Source organism: Orcinus orca, chromosome 2, assembly GCF_937001465.1.
Source record: "Orcinus orca chromosome 2, mOrcOrc1.1, whole genome shotgun sequence".
Taxonomy (NCBI): Eukaryota; Metazoa; Chordata; class Mammalia; order Artiodactyla; family Delphinidae; genus Orcinus; species Orcinus orca.
The window spans coordinates 155,328,700-155,354,068 of NC_064560.1; the positions used below are offsets into that span (position 1 = coordinate 155,328,700).

The 25,369-nt window shown below is 39.1% G+C and overlaps 1 protein-coding gene across 2 annotated transcripts; it reads right to left on the bottom strand.

Moving 5' to 3' along the window:
• Positions 1-1,068: 1,068 nt before the first annotated feature.
• GMFB (glia maturation factor beta) lies at positions 1,069-25,101 on the bottom strand. Of its 2 annotated transcripts, XM_004279337.3 has the most exons (7): positions 24,962-25,101; positions 20,523-20,619; positions 19,087-19,136; positions 18,130-18,179; positions 17,559-17,641; positions 16,446-16,519; positions 1,069-14,874 (listed from the first exon to the last, which is right to left on the bottom strand). In XM_004279337.3, the coding sequence occupies exons 1-7, from the start codon at positions 24,962-24,964 to the stop codon at positions 14,803-14,805; spliced, it is 429 nt and encodes a 142-aa protein (XP_004279385.1). In that variant the 5' UTR covers positions 24,965-25,101; the 3' UTR covers positions 1,069-14,802. The 2 variants fall into 2 exon arrangements, with proteins under 2 accessions (XP_004279385.1, XP_049562221.1); XM_049706264.1 differs by lacking the exon at positions 1,069-14,874 and having other exon boundaries at positions 16,464-16,519; positions 17,559-17,642; positions 18,129-18,179.
• Between the last annotated feature and the right edge of the window lie 268 nt (positions 25,102-25,369).

Genomic DNA, 25,369 nt, shown 5'->3' on the forward strand with positions numbered 1-25,369 from the left:
CCAGACTGGGGCACGAACCCATGTCCCCTGCATCGGCAGGCGGACTCTCAACCACTGCGCCACCAGGGAAGCCCTTGGCAGGCGATTCTTAACCACGGTTTACAACTTTAAAAGAACTCATTTTCCTCCAGTTCTATTGGACCAGCTCCATTTGTTTCTCAGAGAGAGCCCCAGGTGAGTAGAACAGAAATGAGATTCCACCTCTCACATCCAAGGATATAAGGACTGTCCTTTGGAAGCTGGGCGCATCCTGGCCAGGCCAGGCTGGGGCAGGTGCCAGCCTGGACACGCACCACATTGCAGTGCACTGGGCTGTTTGCAGTGCTGTGGGCAGGGCTGAAGGAAACTAACAAGGGGGCGTGCAGTACACTGCAGCCCGAAATAGCCAGGAGCCGCTACCACCCCCAGGCCAAAAAGGTTGTAATAGGAACTGAATCTGAATTCATAATGTGAGTGGCTATGAGGCAGGAAGGACTAAGATGACCCATGGAGTAAAGGGAAGTCTAACTGGTTTTGAGCAAAAGCCAAAGTGGTGAGATTGAGAAAAGGCTAATAGAGTCCATGGTCAGGCAGTTCAACTGCAGCAACAGGCAGAGAGGTGCTTTATTACCCTAATGGAAGAAGATCAACAAACTTCTGCATTTGACATGAAAACCAGAAAATTCAGTCTTGCAGGTCAAGCTAGGTGCTTCCAGTTCCTGGGCCATATTCCAGTCTCAATGACACTCACCTCTTCAACCATCCCTGGGTCAGGTACTTCTCACTGGGAGCAGCTGGGAGGAATCTCACGATTAATCCCATGACCTGAGATGGATTAAAACGAATACCCAGCAGCTTCAACAAGGAATGTGTGCCACCAATATGGAAAAAAACATTTGATACCACTTCACTGAGAAAATTAAAAGAGCTAACGGAAAGATTTTCCTTGATTGAAGTTTAAAAAGATGTCATTTTCTCCCAAATTAATTTATGTTACCACGATTGTAATCAAAATGAGATTTCGAACATTATTTTAAAATTCACCTTAATACTTGAAAATACCAAATAAATATTTGAAAACAAAGAAAAATGAAAAGAAATTAGCTTTATGAGATTTGAAAACATTTTACAAAGCAGTAATAATTATAAGTATGACTGAGGCACAAAAATCAACAAATATATCAATATCTTAGAATAATTATTCAAGAAAAAGACACAATTCTGCATAATAATTGAATGCTTTTTAAAGAAGACATCCCAAATTATCGGAAAAAATATTTTTCATGATGTTAAAACCTTTGTCGAGGTACATTAATAATTTAAATTCTCTCTTGATACCATATAATTAGGTAAATTCAAGGTTAGCCATTTAAAATAAAGGAACGCATAGCATTGTCAGATCTCCGGGCGTGGGTGTACTTTTTAAACTAAAACCAGTCTGTTACATCTTACACACACACACACACACACACACACAAAAACCCACCCAATCAACAGAGTCAATTACAAAATAAATAAAATTTTCAATATATAAAAATACACCAAAGTAAAGAAGAAAACTGAAATACTCTGTTTAAAAAAAAAGACAAAGGATGAATAAGTACACTGAAATCTCTCTAAAAATGAACTCTAAACCCCCAGCTGATAAATGGACAAAGGGTAGGGTCACACAGTTTACAGTTGTAGTTGATTAACAAACATATGAGAAAATAAACTCTCTCTAGTAATCAAAGAAAAAGCCAATTTAAAAATAAAGATTACCATTTTGGTAAATCAAATTAGGTAGTACTTTAAATAAATGAAAGTATTTGGTATTGGCAAGCCTCCCTTGTCCATAGCTTCTCAGTATAATAACCCTCTTGAAAATCATCCAAAACATGGAAAAGCCTTTTGCACAAAAATATCTCTAGCAATAGTATTGGAAACCACCAAAATACCCAATAATAAAAGAATTGTTATGTAAACCGTGACATATGCACTAAGAAAAATATTATAAAATTATCTAATTATGTTTATAAATAGTTCCTTTTTAAATGGAGAATGTATAATTACATTACTCATGAAATTGGATACATACCATATACAATTATCTTTTTTAAATACATGGGAAATGATTGAAAGGAAACTAATATATATTAAAATGCTTTTTCCAGCTTTATTGAGATATTATTGACTTATATGTAAGTTTAAGGTGTACAACATGATGATTTGATACACATATATTGCAAAGTGATTATCACAGTAAGGTTAGTTAACACCTTTATCACCTCACATAATTACCATTTTTTTGGTGTGGTGATAACATTTAAGATTTACTCTCTTAACAGTACAACAATATATCAATACATTCAAGTACATAATACAGTACTGTTAATTACAGTCACTGTGCTGTACATTAGATCCCCAGAACTTAGTCATCTTATAGCTGGTAGCTGGTATCCTTTGATCAGCATCTCCCAGTTCCCTCCACCACCACCCCACCCCCAGCCCTTGGCAACTACCTTTCTACTCTCTATTTCTATGAATTCATCTGTTTTAGATTCCACACATAAGTGAGATCATACAGTATTTGTCTTTCTCTGTCTGACTTGCTTCACTTAGCATAATGCCCTCAAGGGCCATTCGTATTGTTGCAAAAGATAGAATTTCCTTCTTTTTTATGGCTGAATAATATTACTCTGTGTATGTGTTTGTGTGTGTGTGACATTTTCTTTATCCTTTCATCCATCAATGGACACTTTGGTGGTTTCCATGTCTTGGCTATTATAAATAATGGTGCAATGAACAGGGGGATGTAGCTATCTCTTTAGGAAAGTAGTTTCATTCCCTTTGGATAAATACACAGAAGTAGGATTGCTGAATCTTACAGTAGTTCTACTTTTAATTTTTTGAGGAACCTCCATACTGTTTTCCATAGTAGCTATACCTATTTACATTTCCACCACCACTACACAAGGGTTCCCTTTTTTCCACTTCCTTGACAATTCTTGTTATCTCTGTCTTTTTGATGATAGCCATTCTACCAGGTACAAGGTCATATCTCATTGTGGTTTTGATCTACATTTCCCAGATGATTAGTAATGTTGAGCATATTTTCTTGTACCTATTGGCCATTTGCGTGTCTTCTTGGGAGAAATGTCTTTCAAGTCCTTTGCCCAATTTTTAATAGAATTGTTTGAGGTTTTTTTCTACTGAGTTGTATGAGTTCCTTATATTGGTTATTAATATATATATTGGTTATTAATCCCTTCTCAGATAGATGGTTTGCAAATATTTTCTCCCATTCTGTAGGTTGCCATTTCATTTTGCTGATTGTTTCTTTTGCTGTGCAGAAGCTTTTAGCTTGATGTAGTTCCTCTTGTTTATTTTTGCTTTTGTTGCTTCCACTTTTGGTGTCATAGCCAAAAAATTGTTGCCAAGAGCCAATGTCAAGGAGCTTTTTCTCTATGTTTTCTTCTAGGAGTTTTATAGTTTCAGGTCTTACATTTAAGTCTTTAATCCATTTTGAGTTAATTTTGTGAGTGGTGTGAGACAGGGGTCCAATTTCATTCTTTTGCATGTGAATATCCAGTTTTCCCAACACAATTTATTGAAGAAACTATCCTGTCCTCACTGAGTATTTTTGGCTCCCTTGTCAAATATTAGTTGACTGTATACACATGGGTTTATTTCTGGGCTCTTGATTCTGTTCCATTGGTCTATGTGTCTGTTTTTACGCTGGTACGATACTATTTTGAATACTATGGCTTAGTGATAAAGTTTGAAATAAGGAATGTGATGCCACCAACTTTGTTCTTCTTTCTCAGGATTGCTTTGGCTATTTGGAGTCTTTTGTAGCTCTATATGAGTTTTAGGATTGTTTTTATTTCTATTTCTATGAAAAATACTGTTGGAATTTTGATAGAGATTGCATTAAATCCATAGATGTCTTTGGGTAGTATGGACATTTTAACAATAGTAATTCTTCCGATCCATGAACATGGGATATGTTTCCATTTACTTGTGTCTTCTTCAATTTCTTTCATCAATGTCTTAATAGTTTTCAGTGGACAGATCTTTTACCCCCTTGGTTAAATTTATTCCTAAGTATTCTATTGTTTTTGATGCTACTGTAAATGGGGTTGTTTTCTTTTTTTAAGATAGTTTGTTTTTAGTGAATTGAAATACAACTGAATTTTGTATCTTGGTTTTGTATCCTGCAATTTTACTGAATTCCTTCATTAGTTCTAACAGTTTTTTTGTAGAGTCTTTAGGGTTTTCTATGTTTAAGTTCATATCATCTGCAAACAGAGACAGTTTTACTTCTTCCTTTCCAATTTGGATGCATTTTATTTCTTTTTCTTGCCTAGTTGCTCTGGCTAGAACAACCAGTCTCAAACAGTTAGCTAGGCTCTTCCAAATAAGGCAATTGCTTAAGTACGTATAACCAGTCAAATAATTTCCTTGCTTTGCTTCAGCCTCTATTCTATAAAAGCCTTTCCCTTACAAAGCTCCTAATCACTTCCAGTTTGGTGCTGCCTGATTTGAATCACTGTTTGCTCAAATAAACTCTTGTCAATTTTAACGTGCCTCTGTTTATCTTTTAATGGGACTATGGAATCCACTTCATATTCCTCACTGGGAACTGATCTGGAGTTTGTTCTAGACTTACAGGGTTCCAGGTTTACAGGTGGTCAAGGATATCACTTCCAGGCAACCTGGGAACAATGGCAAACTTTGGAGATCTCAGAAAAAGAAAGGTACTTGCATGTTAAGAGATAATGCAGATGAAACTGGAGAAGAGCCACCAATCCTTGGTTCCTGGGCTTAGATGAGATGATAAGGGCAATTCAAGGGAGAAAGAAAGCATTAGAATAGCCTTGCCACCTTTTAGAAAATCTCCAGATAGAAGTTAACTCATTGGCATTTGTAGTCTTATAGCTCTAGTTTAGTTGATCATAGAGCAAGGACAACCACCTCCTATTAATCAACACCTCCTATTACATCTATATAAGTAAAACATGCCACACAGAACAGAACATTCACAATTTAAAAGCTCATATCTAGGGACTTCCCTGGTGGCGCAGTGGTTAAGAATCCGCCTGCCAATGCAGGGAATGTGGGTTTGATCCCTGGTCTGGGAAGATCCCACATGCCATGGAGCAACTAAGCCCGTGCGCCACAACTACTGAGCCCACATGCCACAACTACTGAAGCCCGCACACCTAAAACCCATGCTCCACAAGAGAAGCCACCACAATGAGAAGCCCGTGCATCGCAACAAAGAGTAGCCCCCGCACACCGCAACTAGAGAAAGCCCGTGCACCCAGAGAAGATCCAACGCACCCAAAAAATAAATAAATAAAATAAAATAAAAGCTCATATCTACAAACTACATGAAGAGCTAGTACTGAAATTAAGTCATGGTGAGATTTTGTTTGGAGATTCTTCTCTAGAATAGAAAACATGTTTAAAGAGAAAATATCAGTATTATACAAATACAAATATTGCTGACAACTATGATTGTGTATGTATCATATAAATTAAGCCTGTACCTAATTTGTACCAAATAAATAATGGGAAATAATTTTCCTCAAATTGAAGAATATGAATCCCCAGATTCAAATGGTCCATCAGATATCTAGCACAATGAATGAAACCAGATCCATACCGAGTTTCATCACAGAGACATTTCACAACACCAGAAATAAGAAGATCCCAAAAGCTTCCTGAGAGGAGAAGAATGTAATTTATGAAAGAATTGGAGTCCAACGGGCATCAGACTTCTTTTTGTGGTACGCGGGCCTCTCACTGTTGTGGCCTCTCCCGTTGCGGAGCACAGGCTCCGGACGCGCAGGCTCAGCGGCCACGGCTCACGGGCCCAGCTGCTCTGCGGCATGTGGGATCTTCCCGGACCGGGGCACGAACCCGTGTCCCCTGCATCGGCAGGTGGACTCTCAACCACTGCGCCACCAGGGAAGCCCCATCAGACTTCTTAACAGCACATTGAAGGTAGAAGGTGGAGGAGCAATGACCTTAAAATTCTGAGGGAAATTGATCCATCCTAGAATTTAATACCCAGAAAAGAGATGCCACTCTAAATTCAAATAATTTGAGGAGGTTTTGAAAAAGGGCTAATACTAAAGAGTGGGAAGGGATGCTGGAGTCCTCAAAGCTTTGCTATTCCCATCACCAGGCCCAAGGATGAAGAGGAGGTGGTGGTTACCAGGATTCAGAAAAAGCAGATCATGTAGAGAGAACTACCTTGAGTGCAGGAATGACTTTCGGTGGAGGGCCACAGCCTGTGGAGGAAGCCCCAATGGAGTGATGGAGGGAATAAATACCCTATCCTCACCCCCTATCCTTCTTAGAGATTGGCTGAAATCAAAAAGAAATCAGAAGGCAAAGGAGCCAGTTGATATAGTTTCTAAACATCAGCCTCCTTGAGGGCACAGACCAGGGTGGAGAAGGACAGAGAGTGGGTCTGGAGAAGCAAACCAAAACTATCTGGCACACCAGCCAAACCACAAATTAACTGTGAGTATGGAGGAAAAACATTTTCAGAAACACAAAAGCTCTCCTCCCATGTGCCATGAGCCTCAACGTCATGAGTTAACAAGACAGGGAATACATGGGATCCAACCGAGGGGCTCCAGCTAAGAAGCAAGAGGGGGAAACTTCAGGATGACATCTGGCCTCATACCTACAGAGCATCCAGTGTGTGTGCAGATCTAGAGGGAAGATGGGAGGCGGGGAAGTAGGGCTCCAAGGAGAAGAAGGGAACTGACAGCTTTTCCTATATGCTGAAGTATTGGGAAGAATTGCTCTAGGCCTTTTATTAATCTCTTGGGGTATTTGGGCAAAAAATAGCAATGAATACATTAAAAACTAAGAAAATGGGGGGAAATGATACTTATTAATCCAGTAAAACAAAATTTGTAGAAAGAGTAATCATGAAGAAACCCCCCAAAGACATCTAAAATCCAAAAGATGACCCGTAGGAAAGAATCATTGTTTGAATACTTGTCCCACTCTTGGAACCACAGCCAGTTGGTGTTAAATAAAGAAGCAATGACAACCAGAAGTAAGCAACCTACTCACCAGCAGCACGGGATGGATGCTCAAAGAAAGAACCCCTCTAGGAGAACAGAGGCAGCTTGCCCTGGGCAGGTGCATTAGCTAACACCTTTTCTGTCTCCTTCTTCCCCATCCCCAAGCCAGGGGGATAAGTGAGAAAGGCAGTGCAAGGGGACTGAGGATGGGTGCTCCCCACCACCGCCAGCCACAAGTTTAGCCTGTGCTGATGGGGAGAAAAGGTCTGAATCAAATCTGAGACGGAATTTTTAAAAGGAACAGAACGGAATCTTAGTAACAGAAAAGGCACTTTTAACAAATAAGCGACTGACATGTTATGGAAATATATCATTAAGGAAGCTTTCTAACCAGAGGGAAAAAGAGAGGTTTGACAAGGAACAGAGGTAACAGTTTTTTAAAAAACAACCCAAAATTTGTTATAATATTCCGTTTGAGAATCCTTCATCAGACCAGTTACATAAATTACAAAAATATCAGATGGTGGTTAAGTGCTATGCAGAGAATGAGAACAGATGGGACGTGAGTATCAATGTGTTGCCACCTTAGGAAGGATGATAGGAAAGCCTCTGAGCGGCACCATTTAAGCTCAGTTCAGAATACAGGAGCCAGCCACAGGAATATTGCAGGGGAAGGGATGAGGGGTGTGCAGAGGGGAGAGCGGGCAATCTTCCCAGGAAGAAGCTACAGCTAGTGAGAAAGACTGAGCTTGCTGTTGGAGGAACAAAAATAAGGCAGCTTGGCTCAGGTGTAGTGGGCTAGAATAGGACAAAATGAGATCAGAGAGGTACGCAGGGCTAGATCTGAGAGCTGACCCTGATGGCAGAATGAGAGAGTTGTACAGTCCCTGACGACAGCAAGGCAAAGACACGTGTTTCTTGCAGGCCCTGCTCAAAATGCCAGACTGGAGAAACAAAGGGAGGGTACCAGAGTTGACTGCTAGAAGCCAAGAGCTGGGAGGGATGGTTGTAAAGTCACCAGCCATAGGGGGCATGACCCGAGTCAAGGGTCTTGCAGCCAAAGCCCCCACTGGGGGAATTGGCAAGAAACCCATGAAATCATTCCATGGGGGAAAAAAGGTGGTATTTGACACTGACCACGCCAGAGGGCGCCAACTCCAGGTTACATCTGTACCAGGTTAATAAGTCTTTTCCTTCTCCCTTATGTTGCCCATTTCCTCCAGTCTCCAAGGGCCCAAAAACACCTAGTGAATGGAGGAGCGAAGCAGGGCAATAATGCGGGACAGGCCACACCCTACGTCACACGGTGGCTTTCCCAGCCTGGAACAAGCTTGAAGGAGGCAGAGTAGAGGAAAGGGAGATGGGAGGGAGGGAGGGAGCTTTAAAGAAAGTAAGATGTTGAAGTTCTGACATTAGGCTAGACTGGAATTTGTACTACCTGAAAAACTGAGCATAATTCCATAATTCTTAAGAGCGACCAGAAAAGCTATGGAGCCAGAGAATTCCTCCAGAGACAAGAGAAGAGATAACCAAAAATGTCACAGGACTTCTCTGAGTGGTAGACCTTTTCTACCTTTTGCTTAGGGTTAGGCACTTAGTTGGCATTTATGGAGCCATACTGCCATCGAGCAGAGATTGTTTCAGTCAAAGCCAGTTACCAGGTCTCAAGGGATGGAGACAGCCACAGGGCTGGAAGGAACTGGCCCCATGGGGACTGCGGGGGGTCGGCGGGGTTGGTTGTTTTGTCCTGAGGGTGCACCTGGGCAATGGGCTCCTGGCCGTAAAGTTTGTGTGTGTGTGTGTGTGTTTTAAGAAGATGCTATATTTAGTCCAACAAACAGCAGACTTCATGGTTTAAATGGCATTTGAGATGCTTTTTGAAGATCACTGGTTTTGGCAGGCAGCAGCAGCATGGGGAAGAGGTGTTTCTGTTGGTGGGGGACAGGGCCAGGGCATGTTTGTATAAAAGTTGGGCTGGAGATGGTGTAAATGTAGGGAATAGGGGCAGATGAAACCAGAGGTAGCACTGGGGTTAGGTACTTTATGCAAGTGAACAGACATGTCCATATTGATTTAAGTAATGGAGGGTTTCTAGTAAGGATAGACACGCAGAGGAACCCAGAAAAAGCTGACCAACCAACCAGGCCTCAGAACGAGGGGGACTCTGAAGAGTGGCCCTAGGAACCTAGAAGCCAGGAGGGTGGCCCTTCAATTCAGGGCTCCATCTTTAACATGATTCAGCTGCTCACTGCACACCTGCTTCATTCTATACCTCCCCAGCTGGCATCTTCTTTCCCTCTGCTCTGTAGGTTGCACTTGGCCTCTTCTCCATCTAACAGCGTTCTTCCAAGTTCAGCTCCCACTGCTAATGGCCTCATTCAAGAGAATGAGATCATCATCCCAATATCAGGAATTGAACTATAACTGAATTGTACCTCTTTATAAAGTAACAAGACTGACACCAGGAAAGCAATTGGCCCAGTGTTTGGTACCAGTTAGGCAACATCTTAGAGGCTGGTGGCCCTTGGGAGAGATCCTGTGTGTACTGATGATGGGGAGGGAGCTGCAGACAGGAGTACAGCCATGTGGGACAAACCATGGCTGCCTAAAGGCTTGCCCCTTCAGCAAGGAGCAGTGGCAGGGGTATTTCTACCTAACAAAGGTCTGTGGTGTATTGGGATCCGCCATCCATTACAGGTAAGGAATAGGTCACAATACTGCAGGACTTAATTCCAGGGTAACAGAATCTATACTTAATTGTGTAGGTAACAGTGTCTAGAATCCACCGCCCCCCCCACGTCCCCATCCCCACTCCTACCCCCACTCGCTGACACACACACACACACACACACACACACACACACACACACACATACACGGCCTTCCCCCTGCTTTGTCGGGGCAGCACAAGGTGGCTTTTGGATGCAACCTAGACATTCCGCTTTTTCTTTCCTGTAATTGGAAGAGAGGGTTATCTCAGCAGGGAGCTTTTCATGTAGCCTAGGCGCATATCTCAAGCAAAGGATGAGAGAACTCCCTGATGCTCAGCAATAAGATCTTTCCTCTAACTGGCTTCCCAACATAGCTAAAAATATACCGCACAAGGAGAGAGCATCCACTCAGGGTGCGCCCTCATGCAAATGAGAGTGGGCCCTCACTGTGAGGGTAAGTGATTAGAAATACTTTTTTTTTTTTTTGCGGTACGCGGGCCTCTCACCACTGTGGCCTCTCCCGCTGCAGAGCACAGGCTCCTGACGCGCAGGCTCAGCGGCCATGACTCATGGGCCCAGCCGCTCCGTGGCATGTGGGATCTTCCCGGACCGGGGCACGAACCCGTGTCCCCTGCATCGGCAGGCGGACTCTCAACCACTGCGCCACCAGGGAAGCCCAGGAATGCTTTTTGATGCTGAAACTGAAAAGGACAAAAAGACAATGAAGGTGGAAAAATTTAGGAGCTGGCCGTCTGAGTAGCTAAGTGGCTAAATTTGAGAAATAAGGAAGATGTTTCCTCTGGCCAATTCTCCTTGTGAGATTCTTGAATATAGGAAGGCAAAAACAGCTCCTTTCACAACGGTAAACCAACTGTGACTACTACATAGTCAATCACAAGAAGTATATGGTAAAGTCTAAATACTATGTTAAGTACTGTTGACTTGTATTCATTCAATAGATACCCACGACACACAAACCACGGACAACAGTCTGTGATATAGGCAGAATGGGTCTTTAACGGACGTTTAATAAATGGTGATAAACTATATTCAATAAAAGATGCTTCAATTTAATTTGATTTCTTACAAAATACACACACCCTCTAACTTAGTCTTCCCTTGAAAGCAAGTGTTCATCATTTGAAATAATGCCCTCTGCCCCTACAAACAAACCATTTTAGTATCAGACCAAGTTTTAGAAATTTTTATAATCTCGTTATATTTTCCCTCCCCCGTTCCTACTTTTGCCAACTGATCCACTTATTTTGCCTCTCGGTTTTTCCAGATAAAGTAAACAACTGAATCTGTGTGGTTCACACAGATGCCACAAGTGAGCCAGGCAGGTAATAGTAAATAACAACAAAAGGGAAAGGAGGCAAGTAAACAATGAAAAGCTATAAGTCCTTTCATGTTAACATTTTATTTAAACCAGTACAAGCACCATGCTTAACAGAAGACTGTCCAAAATAAACATGCAATATGAACTCGCACAGACTGAAACCACAGCTTCAGAAGTTGTGCCAGCTGTTGATTTTGTTAAACGATGACAGGAAACTGTTAAAATTCACAAGACTAAACCATTAATGTTTCAAGCCTCCTGAATGAGATTACATTGGACCACCTAAATCAGTGGGAACTACCCTGGCATGTTAGTGATCTCAAACAATATTCAAGTAATTACACGTGTATGAACTATACTCCAAAAAGCAAGAAAACACAGTTTCTATCACAACCTTAATGTAGTTGTTTTAAATATCATAGGGAGATGATCACTGATTTGAAATGTCAAATGGCATAATAAGAAACAAATTTCTCAAGAATATTCAACTTGGGAGCACTGATGTTAAGTGGCCTAAAAGAGTTACATTGTTCCAGAAATACAAAATAAGATTCGTCCAGAAATGTTTGAGACACTTCTTCACATAAGTTGTAAAGGCTCAAATTCTGTAGATTCCAGTATTATCAGTCTATTGAACAAACAGGGAAAGCAACCATACTAAGAATATTTGAATTGATAGATTACGAGTTACTCTCTACCTTCCACCAAATGTCAGCATTTAAACTCTTATGAAAATATCTTTTCATCACTAGTCCACATTATGGATTAATGACATTGCTCGTGTTTTAAGGTAGTCCAGACATATTTTTAAGAACCCCTTCCTTACTATCTATATGAGTGGGGAACAAAGACAGCCAAATTTAATTTGGCAATAAACTCCTTTAACTGGAAAATTTTTAAAGTGTCAGACCAGGATACAGTTTATGGCTACGTTCGACTCCTGAAAATAGGAGACAAAAAGGGAGAGAAAAGTGCTGACATTTTGCTACAAAGATCATTTAGTAATGACAATACAAAATTCAGCAACACCCTCTTAAACAAGAGTATGTTTAACTGCACTAGGCATTTAGTAAACTTTTTAGAAATAGACAATTTGAACATTTATTTTAGAAGTCAATTAAACAAAAACAGCCAAACAACTTTTTTCCTAACATAATTGCTTCAATACCAGAACAAAGTGAATACTATTCAAAACTCTTTGACATTTTGGAATTTCAGCATAGTCACCTGAGAACAGTTTTCTTCATATGTCATTTATGTTGCCACAAAAATCATACTAAAAAACATGCTGTGATTACGAGTCAGTTCTATTTTGACAACATTAGATGCTATGCAGAACTTATACAAGGCCAACAATTTCAAAACTAATGGTGACTTAGAAGACCATGAAGGAGGTTCCCAGGAAAAAAGCTGCTGCCCAAAAGGAAAGATGAAGTTTGAAGGCTGAATGGGAATGGCTGTACCAGAAATGGAATGTAAAAACTGGAATTACAAAATCTGGAGTTACTATTAGGGAGAAGGCAGAAAAAGAGATTGAATAGGAAATATACTCAAAAAGAACAATGCAAAATTTGGTTAAATGAAAGGGAAATATATATAAAAAACAGAGAACACTCTAGGACAAGGAATCTATAACTCTCCCTATAGGACCAAGGAAGTGAAAAAAATGTTCTACTGATCCCCTAACCTCATCTATTGTCTTGCAAAAATACATGTTATCGATAAGGAGTCAGACAAGCTCAAAAAAGCATGGTTTATCACAGCTCTTTGTCCCTGTTAGAGAACAGGGGAGCTAAGAGTTCTGTGTATGGAGGTCAATATTATCTGACATTATGGAGGACCTTCCAATTAAATTTAAAAAAAAACACCTAAAACATGCAAGACAAAATAAGGAACCTCACTAAAAAATACATTCTTGCAGCCCTAGATTCTCTTATTGCTGCGAACCTGATGAAACAAAATCTCATTTCCTTCATTCAAAAACATTAGAAGAAGTGTCCAGTCACCTGGATTACATTTGCATTTCTGCAGAATTATAAGCATTATTCTCCAATATCAAAATAGCTGTTTAAAGAATTCTTAAACATCCTGGGTGAAGTTCTCTCTCTCAGGAAATTGGAATAAAGAACCCTTCCCATTCATTAACCAAAACAAATACCCCCTCTAGCACTTCCTCATCTCCAACTAACTTCCTATTGCTTCCTGTTTTTTAGATTAGTGAAGCCAAACAGTGTTGGAATAGAAGATTCAATATTGTGAAAATTCCAACTATCTTCACCTCTTTATTAAAGTTGGCACAGAAAGCTTAAAAAAATGCAAAGCACATATGAATGGCAGATACGCCAACATTAAAAAAAAAAGCCTTTGCTAGTTTTGAAATGATTAAGATATTCTTAATAAAAGAATTCACTCACCAAATCTGGGTAGTCTTTAGAGTCTCAAGACCTTTTGTCAAATTAATGTCAAGATAAATAATGTCAAGATAATGTCAAGATAACAGTTACTCATATGTTTTTAAAGTACACTATATATCAGAATCCTTGCTTTAATGATGCCAAGGATGCCATCATCTAACAAGACAGGTGTCCAGTTTAGAGTATCTTCTGACATTTAGGATGTAAGATGAGATTTCTATTGATGTGTTAATGTTATTAACTATGGCCAAGGTTTTAAGATAACCATTTTTTTTCCTATGGCACAAAACTAATCACAAATATGCCCCAAATTATAACTCTCAACTGCCATATATTCACCAATGCAAGTAGATAGTTGGAATTTTTAAAATATCAAGTTGATTTTATTACAAATTCCAGATACACATATTAGAAAATTGTTTTACTTGGACCCTTCACAAAAGTATTAATTTCACCAAATCTGGAATACTGGCAGAGTGTAGAAGTCTTAAACTAAATGTAAAGCTAACAAAGGCACAGTATTAACACATGTAAAATAACGAGCATTCACAGGACGACATTAAGAGGTGCTTTATAAATAAAGTGTTATTAACGTAGATTCAAAACTATCTAGAAATGACACAACCAGGAATGAGGCCCTTAATTAGTTACAATCCATCAATTTCTAAGACTAAAATGCTATTTTCCATAAGAAGAGAACCTAATAGTCATAACTTTATTATAAAATCTAACTTCCAGACCTTAAGAACAAGCAATTGATGAAAAGTTTCTGGACTTGATTAAAAGGATACAGAAAATTAAGAAGGCATGGAATTGATGAAAAAAATGCTTGTAATGCAGATTATACTATAGTAAGTTATTATTCATGGCTCAAAATTGGGTCACTCAAGTCTTTTATCCCAAATTGATTTCAAAGATTTGACAAGTGATAATATGCTATTTTCATATATAAACTGCTAATATCCAGTATTTGTCAAAAGGAGGCAACTGTTGTCTATCACAATCTAATACCCACTTTCCAATGGTGTCTGTAAATAGTAACAAATTCTGAACCATAAGTTGTAGAAATTAGTCACAAGAGTGCAAAAAGTCCCTGGAGAGAAGTAGTCCACCTAACAATTACAAATATAAGGAAACACTTTACAAAGTTTCATTACTATGAAGATGATTTCCCCTTTGTTCAAACTTTGAACAAATGAAGAATTTTTCTTTACTGCAGGTAACAGACTGTAAATAACAGTGCATTTTTAGGCATAAATAAGTATTTATGTCTGGTTCCAGTATGGTCAGGTTAATACATAAATACTTTAGAAACACAGAAGTTCACATTAGTGGAAAAATCCAAGTTTCTCACGTAACCATTCTTCAGTTAGGTCTTCGGTATTTCTTATTTCAAATACCTTAAGAAAAAAATCAAATATTTTGTATATTTGAGTATTAAATACCAAATTCTCCTTCCTTTCATGTTGGTCATGACTTAATCTGTGTAAATTAGATATACCTTTACATTTCTTTAAATGCTAGGGCCTCAGTTACCAAAGTTTAGCAATCAAGACAGCATAAAATCAAAACTGTTAAAAGCACAAATCTACAAATGTTCTAAAAGAGTAGTTCTGTAAATATTATCCACTAAAAGAGAGAGCCAAGTATACACACTTAAAATCAATCCAGTTAGGAACTGGAAGAGCAGGTGCTGATCCTTCACAGGTGGAGGGAATACAGCTCTTTTTATAAGGATAGATTAGTGGTCCACAGCCACAAATCTCTAGCCAGAATCTGAACACACACAGGCCCAGAAAGTATAACGGCTATAAAAAGACAATTTGTGTAAGACAATGTAATAGAGCAGAAAGGATGGCATTTGAGGCCAGATGAAAGTTTGAATCCTAGCTCTGAAATGTACTAATATACAACCCTAGGCAAGTCATTCATCCTCTGAACCTCAGTTTTCCCAGATAAGAACAGGAGTTTCACCATCAACTTACAGAGCTGTGGTGAGGATTCAATCAGATTATTTGTAAAAGTAACTTGTAAATTGTAATGCCTTAATTCCAGCACTTTAGGGCAGGCCTAGGATTAGAGCAGACATGAGCCTGTTAACAGAGCTCCTTCCTAACCACCCAATCCCCTTAGAGCAACTCCAGCATACTCCCGTGGTACAAATGAGGATACGTAGTGTCTATAAGTTGGTGGTATCAATGACAATCATGTGGGCTAAAGGGAAAAAGCAGAGGGCACTTAAAAACATCACCTGGGTTGATAATTAAGCACCCAAGGGGAAAACCCTGCTCTCCTTAAAATAAAAACTGAAAGGAAATATTATTTAATACCATTCCAGTGATGTAAAATTCTATTTCAAAATGTTAAATGTATATACTTTTTCAACTCAAACTAATGCATGGAAGTTAAATAAAGTTTGAAAGCAAGTACCACTCTTACCTTTAACCTTCAAAAATGCCATAAAACAATGGGAACATGTTAAATCTTGAAGCAGGTGTCTCATATGAAACAGAATGTTCTAACTTAATAAAGCTAATACGTATTCTTAAAATTTTAATTTTACATTTGGAAACAATACAGTTAACTGCATAGCATGGAATTCCTGCACAGAATCTGGTTCATTTAGTCTATGGTAAAGGGCCCAGAGAAGCTTCAAATGCTGCATTTATCTACTAGAAATTACATTATGGAAGATGAAAAATTCTCAATAGATTGAGTAGTTTTCTAAAGCTGCCTATATTTTGAATATGAGTTCTTGTAATCAACTTATAATTTTCACCCCAAAAACACACTTTTGGTTAAAGACTTCTATCATTCTATTTCCAACTAATAAAAAGCTCTAGTTTACTGCTCTGTTCTAAATAACTTTCACCTACATAAAGAAATACTTAACTCTTCAGATTACTTGGGTATTGCTCTATTTACAAAGGGAAAAAATTGTCTCAACAAGTTAGTCAAATATAAATGCCACCTTGGTGAGTTCAGCTGTTTGGACTAGCTTATTCTTACTCCCAGCATACATCATCTGTTGTTCAGGTTTACATCCTGGAAGAGACAGATCAGAGTAGAAATGAGACTTAAATTTTGAAAGAGTGATGAGTTTTCATTATTTACTTTATAAAAATGACACATTTAGGATTTCCTATGCTATCAAGTTTACAAAAACTTCTGTCTGAATGTGTAAAGGCTGTATTTTGAGTCTTACACTGCATACTGCCTGCACAAAGAGAAACAGCTATATTACTAATGAACAAGGCTTTAGGTCAGCAAAAATAAATGAGGCTAGATCTCTAAAGATCTTGACTTTTAGAGCCTTGCAAATACTTTAAAACTTTTCAGCACTTAGTTTTGACGGTAAATATCAAGATGAATTTTACAAAGGCCTAATACATATAGGTTTGGGGATGCTGTTGGGTCAGTAGTGTCAGGAGACTGACTCTGAAAAAAGGTTACGGTCTGTTTACGTATTAATTAAAAAATAGACTGCAGTATATTTTAAGTGCTACATAAATGATACAAATAATAAAGTTCAGGGAGGAGTTCAGTGAGCAGAAACTTTATTGTGGGCTTGAATGGTGGTGGCAGTGGGAGTTCTGGTGATAATGGATACTTTAAATACCAATAAGCCATTTTAATATCCAATGTAAGCTACTCTGGGACTATTTTCAAGATTATAGGCATATCACTAGTAACTACTATTTTAAAAATAAACACCAAATATATATCATAATCATACACATAGTTCACATACTTATAAATAAAATTAAAATACAGAAGAAAATGTACTTTTGATATTTTAAAATGTCATTACATTTTCCTTAAAATCAATTCCTTAAAACATCTGTACAATTTGACCTAACTACACTTCTAGGAATCTATCCTAAGAAAAGCAAGTTCTAAGAGATGATGCTTTATAGTAACTTCCTTTTAGGGATGCATTCATGTGTGTATGGGCGTGCGCACATACTGCAATTTAGGTTATTCAACACTTTTCCTCCTTAAAACGAGCATAAAATTTGTCTAGTATAAAAATGGTTTAATTTGATCAGAACCAAATATGCACTATTTAAAGAAATTCACTTACCAACAGGACTGGAGAAAATAAAGCACAGAGGGTATGAAACTCTTCCATCATCATGTTGATACTTATAACTATATACAATGAAGGTTTTTCTCAAGTTAAGGAAACTAAAATTACTGCTCTGTTTGAGACAAGTACTTATCAACAAAGTTCTGAAAGAAAACACGCACCAGGGGAGCTAGTGGGTGGCAAATTTCTATCCTATCCATTTAGGCCACACCTTCATTATTCATTATCTTTCCACAAAATTATAAATGGGCCCCCCGCCAAAAGTTATAACATCTTATACTCTCTCACAAATAAATTTATTAAAAGTATAGATTTAATATGGATTTTTTCTCTTTCTCAATTTTTATTATAAACATGTAATAATAAAAGGAACTTTTAAAAAATATTAATTTTTTGGTTCTTTTCCAATATGAGCATACATTTTATTGAATAATTTGGTCATGATCATGGTGTAGAAGAAAATTTTGTAAAATATGTCTTTTAAAAGTTGAACAAATGAACTTCATAAATAAAATGGTGACCACCTAAAAAAACAAATCTTTCTAAAGCACTAAGAAAAGGATATCGAGGTTGTCGTTCAGGTAGTTCATCTTTAAGTTCATCTGGTGAAATGCCCTGGAACCATAAAGAAAACAACTTTTAAACATTTTCTTACCCATAAATTCTTAAGAGATATACCAAGCACCTATTCTACTAATAGGTATAAATTCATAACCTTATACCACAACATAAAATTTTATTTTACTAAATTGTACATAAGCTGAGGTTATTAAAACCTCAGTGCAATGAAAGCCTACTCCAGCCCACTCAGTTTAGCTCTGTGTATTAACTAAACATGGGGCTGAGAGGCAGAGTAGTCTATGCTCATGTTCCAATTGTCAGGAAATACTGAGTGAGATAAGCCAACTCCTCAGAGCAACAACAATATCTGATTTAGGGGAAAAAAGTTAATTTCTTTTCACTCTAAATTAGTTACTTGACAAACTAAATACTTAGGTTAAAGGGCTTTACTTTTTAATTACTGGCCAACCAATTTAGAAGCAAGTTATAAAGCTGATTCAGTTTTGGGGCTTCCCTGGTGGCGCAGTGGTTGGGAGTCCACCTGCCGATGCAGGGGACATGGGTTCGTGCCCCGGTCCGGGAGGATCCCACATGCCGCGGAGCGGCTGGGCCCGTGAGCCATGGCCGCTGAGCCTGTGCGTCCGGAGCCTGTGCTCCGTGACGGGAGAGGCCGCAGCAGTGAGAGGCCCGCGTACAACAAAAAAAAAAGTTGATTCAGTTTTTACCAGACATATAGCCCTAACTTCTACTACTTATTACCCAGGATTTCATTACTGTTTTATGGAAGGTGATTATATTACCAAGACAATGCACTACACAATAATTAGCACATGCTTTTCATGCATAATGATCATGTCTAAAGGTTTAGAACTCGCTTTAGAAGTAACTGTAACTAATATAGCATCTTTTGGGCAATAATAATTGCTTAATGATAAAACTATATTTAGCTGATCCAACAAACCTCAAGCTCTTCATCCAGCACCACCAGGCGTTTATCCTTATCAATTTTCACTAAAATAAAAATATAGTATGAGTAAACTGTGATTCTGATGTGACTTGATCTACCCAACCCGCAGAGTCCTAGCCCTTTTTTTGGCATCCAAAATTAAAACAGGAAGAAACACAAGCATAAAACACAAGCTTGACTCTACAAGCAGTCAGCATTTAAAAGCTTTTACCCAGAATTCCCAGCACCTAATTTGCTAATTTAGAACTTTATGTCAACTCCTTACATTTACTGTGTACATGAAGAACTTCGTAACTCAAATGCACTTCCTAGATGATAAGAAAAGGTCTGAAAAGGTCATTGTGACTGAGACTGGTTTATTGCACATGGTTAGAATTGCAAGCAAAACGTGGACCAAGGGTCAGGACAGAACAACCGCCAGATTCCCAGCTTCTCCAGAGTCAGGATTTCATGGTGCAGTATGAGTATTCTGAGAAAGTGAATTACCAAATAGTAGTGATATCTCTATTAAAATACATGCAACAGAGCCCAAAGCCAAACTGAAATACGTTTAGATAATCTATGCCTATATTCTTTTCCGTTACTCTGAAAAGTTATCTAATTTTTTATTTTGCACTAATTTCATAGTAAATCCTGTGAGACACAATATGATCTCAAATAGCTTTACTCTTTGTGGCAAAGTGGCACTGACGCACATTGTCACTTTAAAGAACTGTATGCCTACGTTGTAGTATTTGTTTGTAAAAGAACCATAATTCAACAAGCTGTCACCACCTCATTAATTCACATCTGCCAGATGCATCTGTTAACAGTATATAGAGTTTTACATTCTCACCCCCTCATTCTTCCTTTATCTTTCTAAATCATTACCCACATATTAAATATTACCTAAGAATATAAAAGAAATCTGCATAACATCACATACAGTTCACAGTGGAAGAGGCAATATACAAATCATTCTTTCTACTGTCAAAAGTCAGTGACACTTAAAAGTACTCTCCATGAAACTAGAGTTCAAGTCTACAATTGAATTAAGACCTCAAATCACTTTGAACATAATGCTGAACTGTACCACTTTAGGTGTAGGCAAAGATGTCTGTCTGAGGATTAATGGCCAGGCTATTTTTAGTCCCCTGAGAAGTTAAAGGATGGAGTTGGATGGGTCACTACAAATGACCAAGTGACCAAGAAGATGATCATCTTCTCCAGAGCTGTGTAGGCAGCTGAGGGCGGAGGCAGGACACTCTGCCTCTGTTCTGTTACAGTAGCTGCTACTTTTTAAAGTGACCTAACAGATGGGGGCTGGTGGGAGAGGGAATTAAAACTGGAGGAGGTAACTTTCTAAAGGTTCAGGTTATTCGATGTAGCTATAGGATAAAGCCAAACTCCAAACTAAGACCATGTAACGGAGACAATCGTTTTTAGCTTACTTATAATGGCAGCATTGTTCGTCTCTTTGCGAAAACGAAACTTTCTCAGCTTTTCCACTAAATCTTCAGCAACATCACAAACTACCAAAGACTCACTCTAGAAAAGACAAAAATCATGTTATCAAATGCCATGACTTCAATATACATATGTACATGTTAAAGTTATAAAACCTAATACCTTTATGAAGGTATACTGACACCTACAAATGTCATAATTATGTGAAAGTATTAATGTGAAACACATGAACACTTAAAGAGCTTTTAAATCTACCAAGCTTTGTATCTACGTTATTAAATTATACACATTTGTTCATCTTATATGTAGGGTATACTTTCTCTTTGGCTACTAAATATCTCAAAGAACTAGACACATAATAATGTGCAATTTCATCAGAACTGTAGAGGAAGGGAAGAATAAGGGAAAAGTCAAGGATCATTGCTGTTAGAAAGTATAATATTTTTGCACTATGCAGCAAGAACAGGAAAATCATCTTATTACACTTAGAGTTAATAAGGCCTTAGTTCATTTTTGAGTCTCACAACTATGAAAAAATAAAAAGAAGCAAAAGTTATGAAAAATAAACCATAGGAGTAAAGACCGATTACATTTTATATCTTAATTAAATGACTACACGGATCAAAAAAAAAGGAGCTATTAAGAATTATGAAAGCAAAACCAGATGAAACAAATATAAACACTCAAAGAACCTTTTATAAATTATGAATAAATATTAGAAACTCTTCTCCAGAAATCTGGCAAGGAAATTATCAAAAGCACTCTTCTTTTAGTGGTACAAATGCACTATTGATTGCAAGCATGTGGATGGAAATCTTTTTCTTTAATGTGTAAACTTTGAACACATACAAAAGTAGAGAATAGTATAGTGAAATCCTATGCACTTAACACTCAGCTTCAACCATAATCAACACATAGCTAATCTTATTTCATCCAAAAACCTCAATACTGCCCCCATGGACCGTCATATAGGAAAGGCCCAAAGTCATTTTAACTATAAATATTTTAATATGTATTAATAAAATGACAGTATGTGCCATTAAAAACATAATGACAATAACATTATATCACCTAAAAAAAACTAATAATAATTCCAGTGAATTATTCAAGTAGAGTTCAAAGTTCAAATTTCCCTATTGTTTTAATTTTTTTTTTTTCTTTTTTAACAGTGAGTTTGATTGAGTCAGGTTCCAAACAAGGTCCACATTCTTTGGTCTCTTCATATATGGGTCTCCCCCCACCACCCACTTCTTCAGAAAATTATAAGTGTTTTGAGACCAATGCCAAAATACATGTCTCATTACAATCTGAAAGAATTAAGGCTTCAAATTTTAAGTTAAAAGGAAAATTTAAGAAAAGCCTGCTTTTTCATCCTGTGTTGGGTAAATAAGAGCATATGTTACAACAGTAAATAGCTATCAATTTTAAGTTGTCCTTTAAATTCATAACACTGGTAACATATAAGTTATGATATACCATAGGATGTGCTATTTATACAATTAGAAAGTACATCCCACCAATACATATTATCCAATAAATTAGGTTCCTGTAGGAGTCATGTATGTCCATCCTTTTACTTCTCTTTAGAGAAAGAAATGCTAAGTCATATGGAGCTTCCTGAATGCAGTATTCAAGCCTAGTCTATTTTTTCCTATCTTTCAAGAAAGAGGTATAAATCAGAAAACTAGAATTTCCAATCTTTCATCAACCAAAGATAGAACCCTTTAGTAGAAACTAATAAATACTTTACATTTTTGTAGGCAAAGAGCAATTTGTCATGAGTCTTATCTTACAGTTCTGATACCCAGAGCTGCCTGTGCAATCCTGACACTCTAAGAATAGTAAACCAAGTGAAAAACATGCTGTGATTTAATCTATATTGCTTTTTTTTTTCATTTTCACCCCTCCCAATACCTTAATAAGGCCAAAAATTCCTTCCTACAAGAAAAAGGACCACGGCTCAGCCAACTCTAATGCTTCCAGTCAACAGAAGCATTTAAAAATCAGTATAACACCCTGAAAACAACACTGTATGGTAAATATTAACATACAAAGTGGAGAGTTGAACTCAAGTGGTCATCTATTGGATAATCCACACAATGAACATTTAATGAGTGTTAGCACGTGCTAAGTGCTAGGGATACAATGATATAAGATAAATAGATTAAAACTATGGGCCCCTCAAGGAGCTTATAAAGTCTATTAGAAAACAGACGTACATAAAAATCATCAGGTAAAAAAATATACATTTGTTTGTACCTAGGATAAGAGCTGGAAAGGAGAGAAACTTGATGTTATGAGAACTTATGACTAGTGGACAACAGCATGGTTACAGGAGACTTGCCTGAAAAAGGCATCTAAAGGACCAAAACTGCCTATGTAAAGGCCCTTTGATTAAAGTGAGCACAGCACATCTAAGATAACGAAAGGCCAGTGTGACTCAAGCACAGAGAACGAGCTGTAACACGTACAAGAGGAGGCTGGCAGGGGCTGGACCACATAGGGCCCAGTGGGTTATACTAAGTATTTTGGTCTCTATCCTATGAGCAAAGGGAAGCCACTAAGGTGTTTTAAGTAGGTGGTGACAGGGAAAGTGATCAGATTGCATGCAGGAAACAGGCAGTGCACCTGGATGAATAGACCAAGACTAGTTAACTGACAAGCCTAGTCCAGGTGAGAGACGAAAAGTAGCTTAGACAGACTGATGAGGATAAAGAGAAGCAGGTGAATTCTGTTAATAATTGTTAACGTGTATTAAAGGCTATGAGAAAACACTGTGCTATGTAATTTACATGGATCTCTCTTCATCCTCAAAACAATCCCATTAGATGGGTATTATAGTATACCCAATTTGCAATAAACTTATTAATAAGATTTAGAGAGGTTAAGTATATTCCCCAAAGTTATGCAACTAGGGGAGCCAGGACTCAAGCCAGACAGCCTGACTTTAGCCCACACTTAACCACCACAAAGGAGCTGGTGACAGACAATACTGGGAGGGGTGGATCGGTAAAAAAGGTGACTCCTAAGCTTTTTGGCTTGTGTAAGACTTAAACAGTGCTACCTTTCACTAAGTTAAGGAACACTGAGGAACACCACGTTTGAGGGGAAGGAGATGAGTTCTATTTTGGACAAACTGAGGGGGCTTTGAGGCACTCAAGAGGGGAAAAGCTTCCCAGGGGATGTTAACTAAATAGTGGGATATAAATATCTGTGCTGGATCTCAGAAGCAAGGTCTGCACTACAAATTGTGGTAAGTGGTAATTGAAGCTATGAGTGCAGGTAAGAAACGAAGAAGAAAAAAATACAAAATGTTAAATGAAGCATTAGCATGGAGCCTAGGACTCCTACTTGTGATCTACAGGATAGGAGAAATGCATGGGACACAGACAGACCAACAGGAGACGACGTAGGAGAAAAACCAGTTCTGTATCCTAGAAGCCAAGGGGGAAGCATGAGGGAAGAAAATGCTTCAAAGAGGGGAGCGTGATCAACACCCAGAATGCAGCTGAAAGGTCAGGAAACGTGAGAATTGAAGAGTGAGTCCCTTGGATTTAGTGACCAAGACAAGATCTATTCGATGGAAGTGGGTTGAGCAATGAGTGGGAGGTCAGAGAATAGAACAGTGGGAGTTTTGTGTTTTGCTTGTAATTAAAGACACGAGAAGCATATTTTAAAACCCGATGGGGAAGATGCAGGAGATCCTCGTTGGGTAACTAATTTAATTCTACACTTTATTTTTGAGCGCGGGGTCTAACCCATACGAGACGGAAGCCAAAACCCCCAGACCGCGCAAAACTAAGATTTTGACAGTTACTTTAAGGCCAAGGGTCAAAGCACTGGGTCAAAAGATTTCCAACTGCCATAACTCGAAGAAAGCATGGATAAAGAGAAATCCTTAGAGGCAGGCCAAGGGAAGGAGGAAAAAGAAACTAAGGTGAGGCCGGGAGAATGGAGTAAGAATTCGAGCCCTTCCCCGCAAAGGCGGCCAGGCCGAAAGTGCTCGGCGTCCGCCGGCCCTTTGGGCCTGGCCCGGCCCTGGGAGAAAAGCCGGCGTTTGGGGGAGCCCTCGCCTGGGCCAGACCCACGGCCCCTCCGACCCTTCAGCGCAGCAGCAGCTAAAACCTTCCATCCAGAAGGACCCGGTGAGAATCACCCACCCGCGCTGGTCGCACCCTAGTCGCCAAGCCCGCTGGACGATTCGACCCCGGGCCCGGCAGGGGGATGCTGCCCTTAGGCGAGGCGGCAGCGTCCGCGGGCGGAGGCTAAGACTCAGACTGGGGGTACCCACCAGCAGCCGGGCCGGAAGCGGCGCCGACCCACCCCGGGCGCTGCCCGCCGAGACCGGTTCTGGCAAACAGGAAAGCCCAGCGGGCTGGCCCAGCCCTCCGGCCGGCCCCCACCCTCCCCGGCAGCAACTCACCATTTTCCTTCCGGCCGTCAGCAGCCTTTCGCCTTCCCTCGGGTCCCTTTAAGAATGGCACGACAGCCGCCTCCCTTCCTGCCCGGCGCCAGGCAAAGCCGCCCCCACCAAGCTACGCGGCAGCGGCAGGCCGGCACGTGACGGTGGACGGCGGGCTGCGCGGCTCAAAATTAGCCGAAACGCGAGCGCCCGCTTGCTCTTCAGCCACCGTAAGGGAGGATGCCCTGTCTGATTGGGAGTGGACAACCGTGCCAAAATACACTCTTAAAACTCAAGCCAGTTTTTGCTTCCTTTTAACTTTCCTCTGAGATCAATTTCCTGGTGACATGATTAAGTCAACGATTTCAGTGGTAAATGTGTGCGTTAACCCTGGCTTCCCTCCCACCCTTTCCGGAACCCTACCCCAGA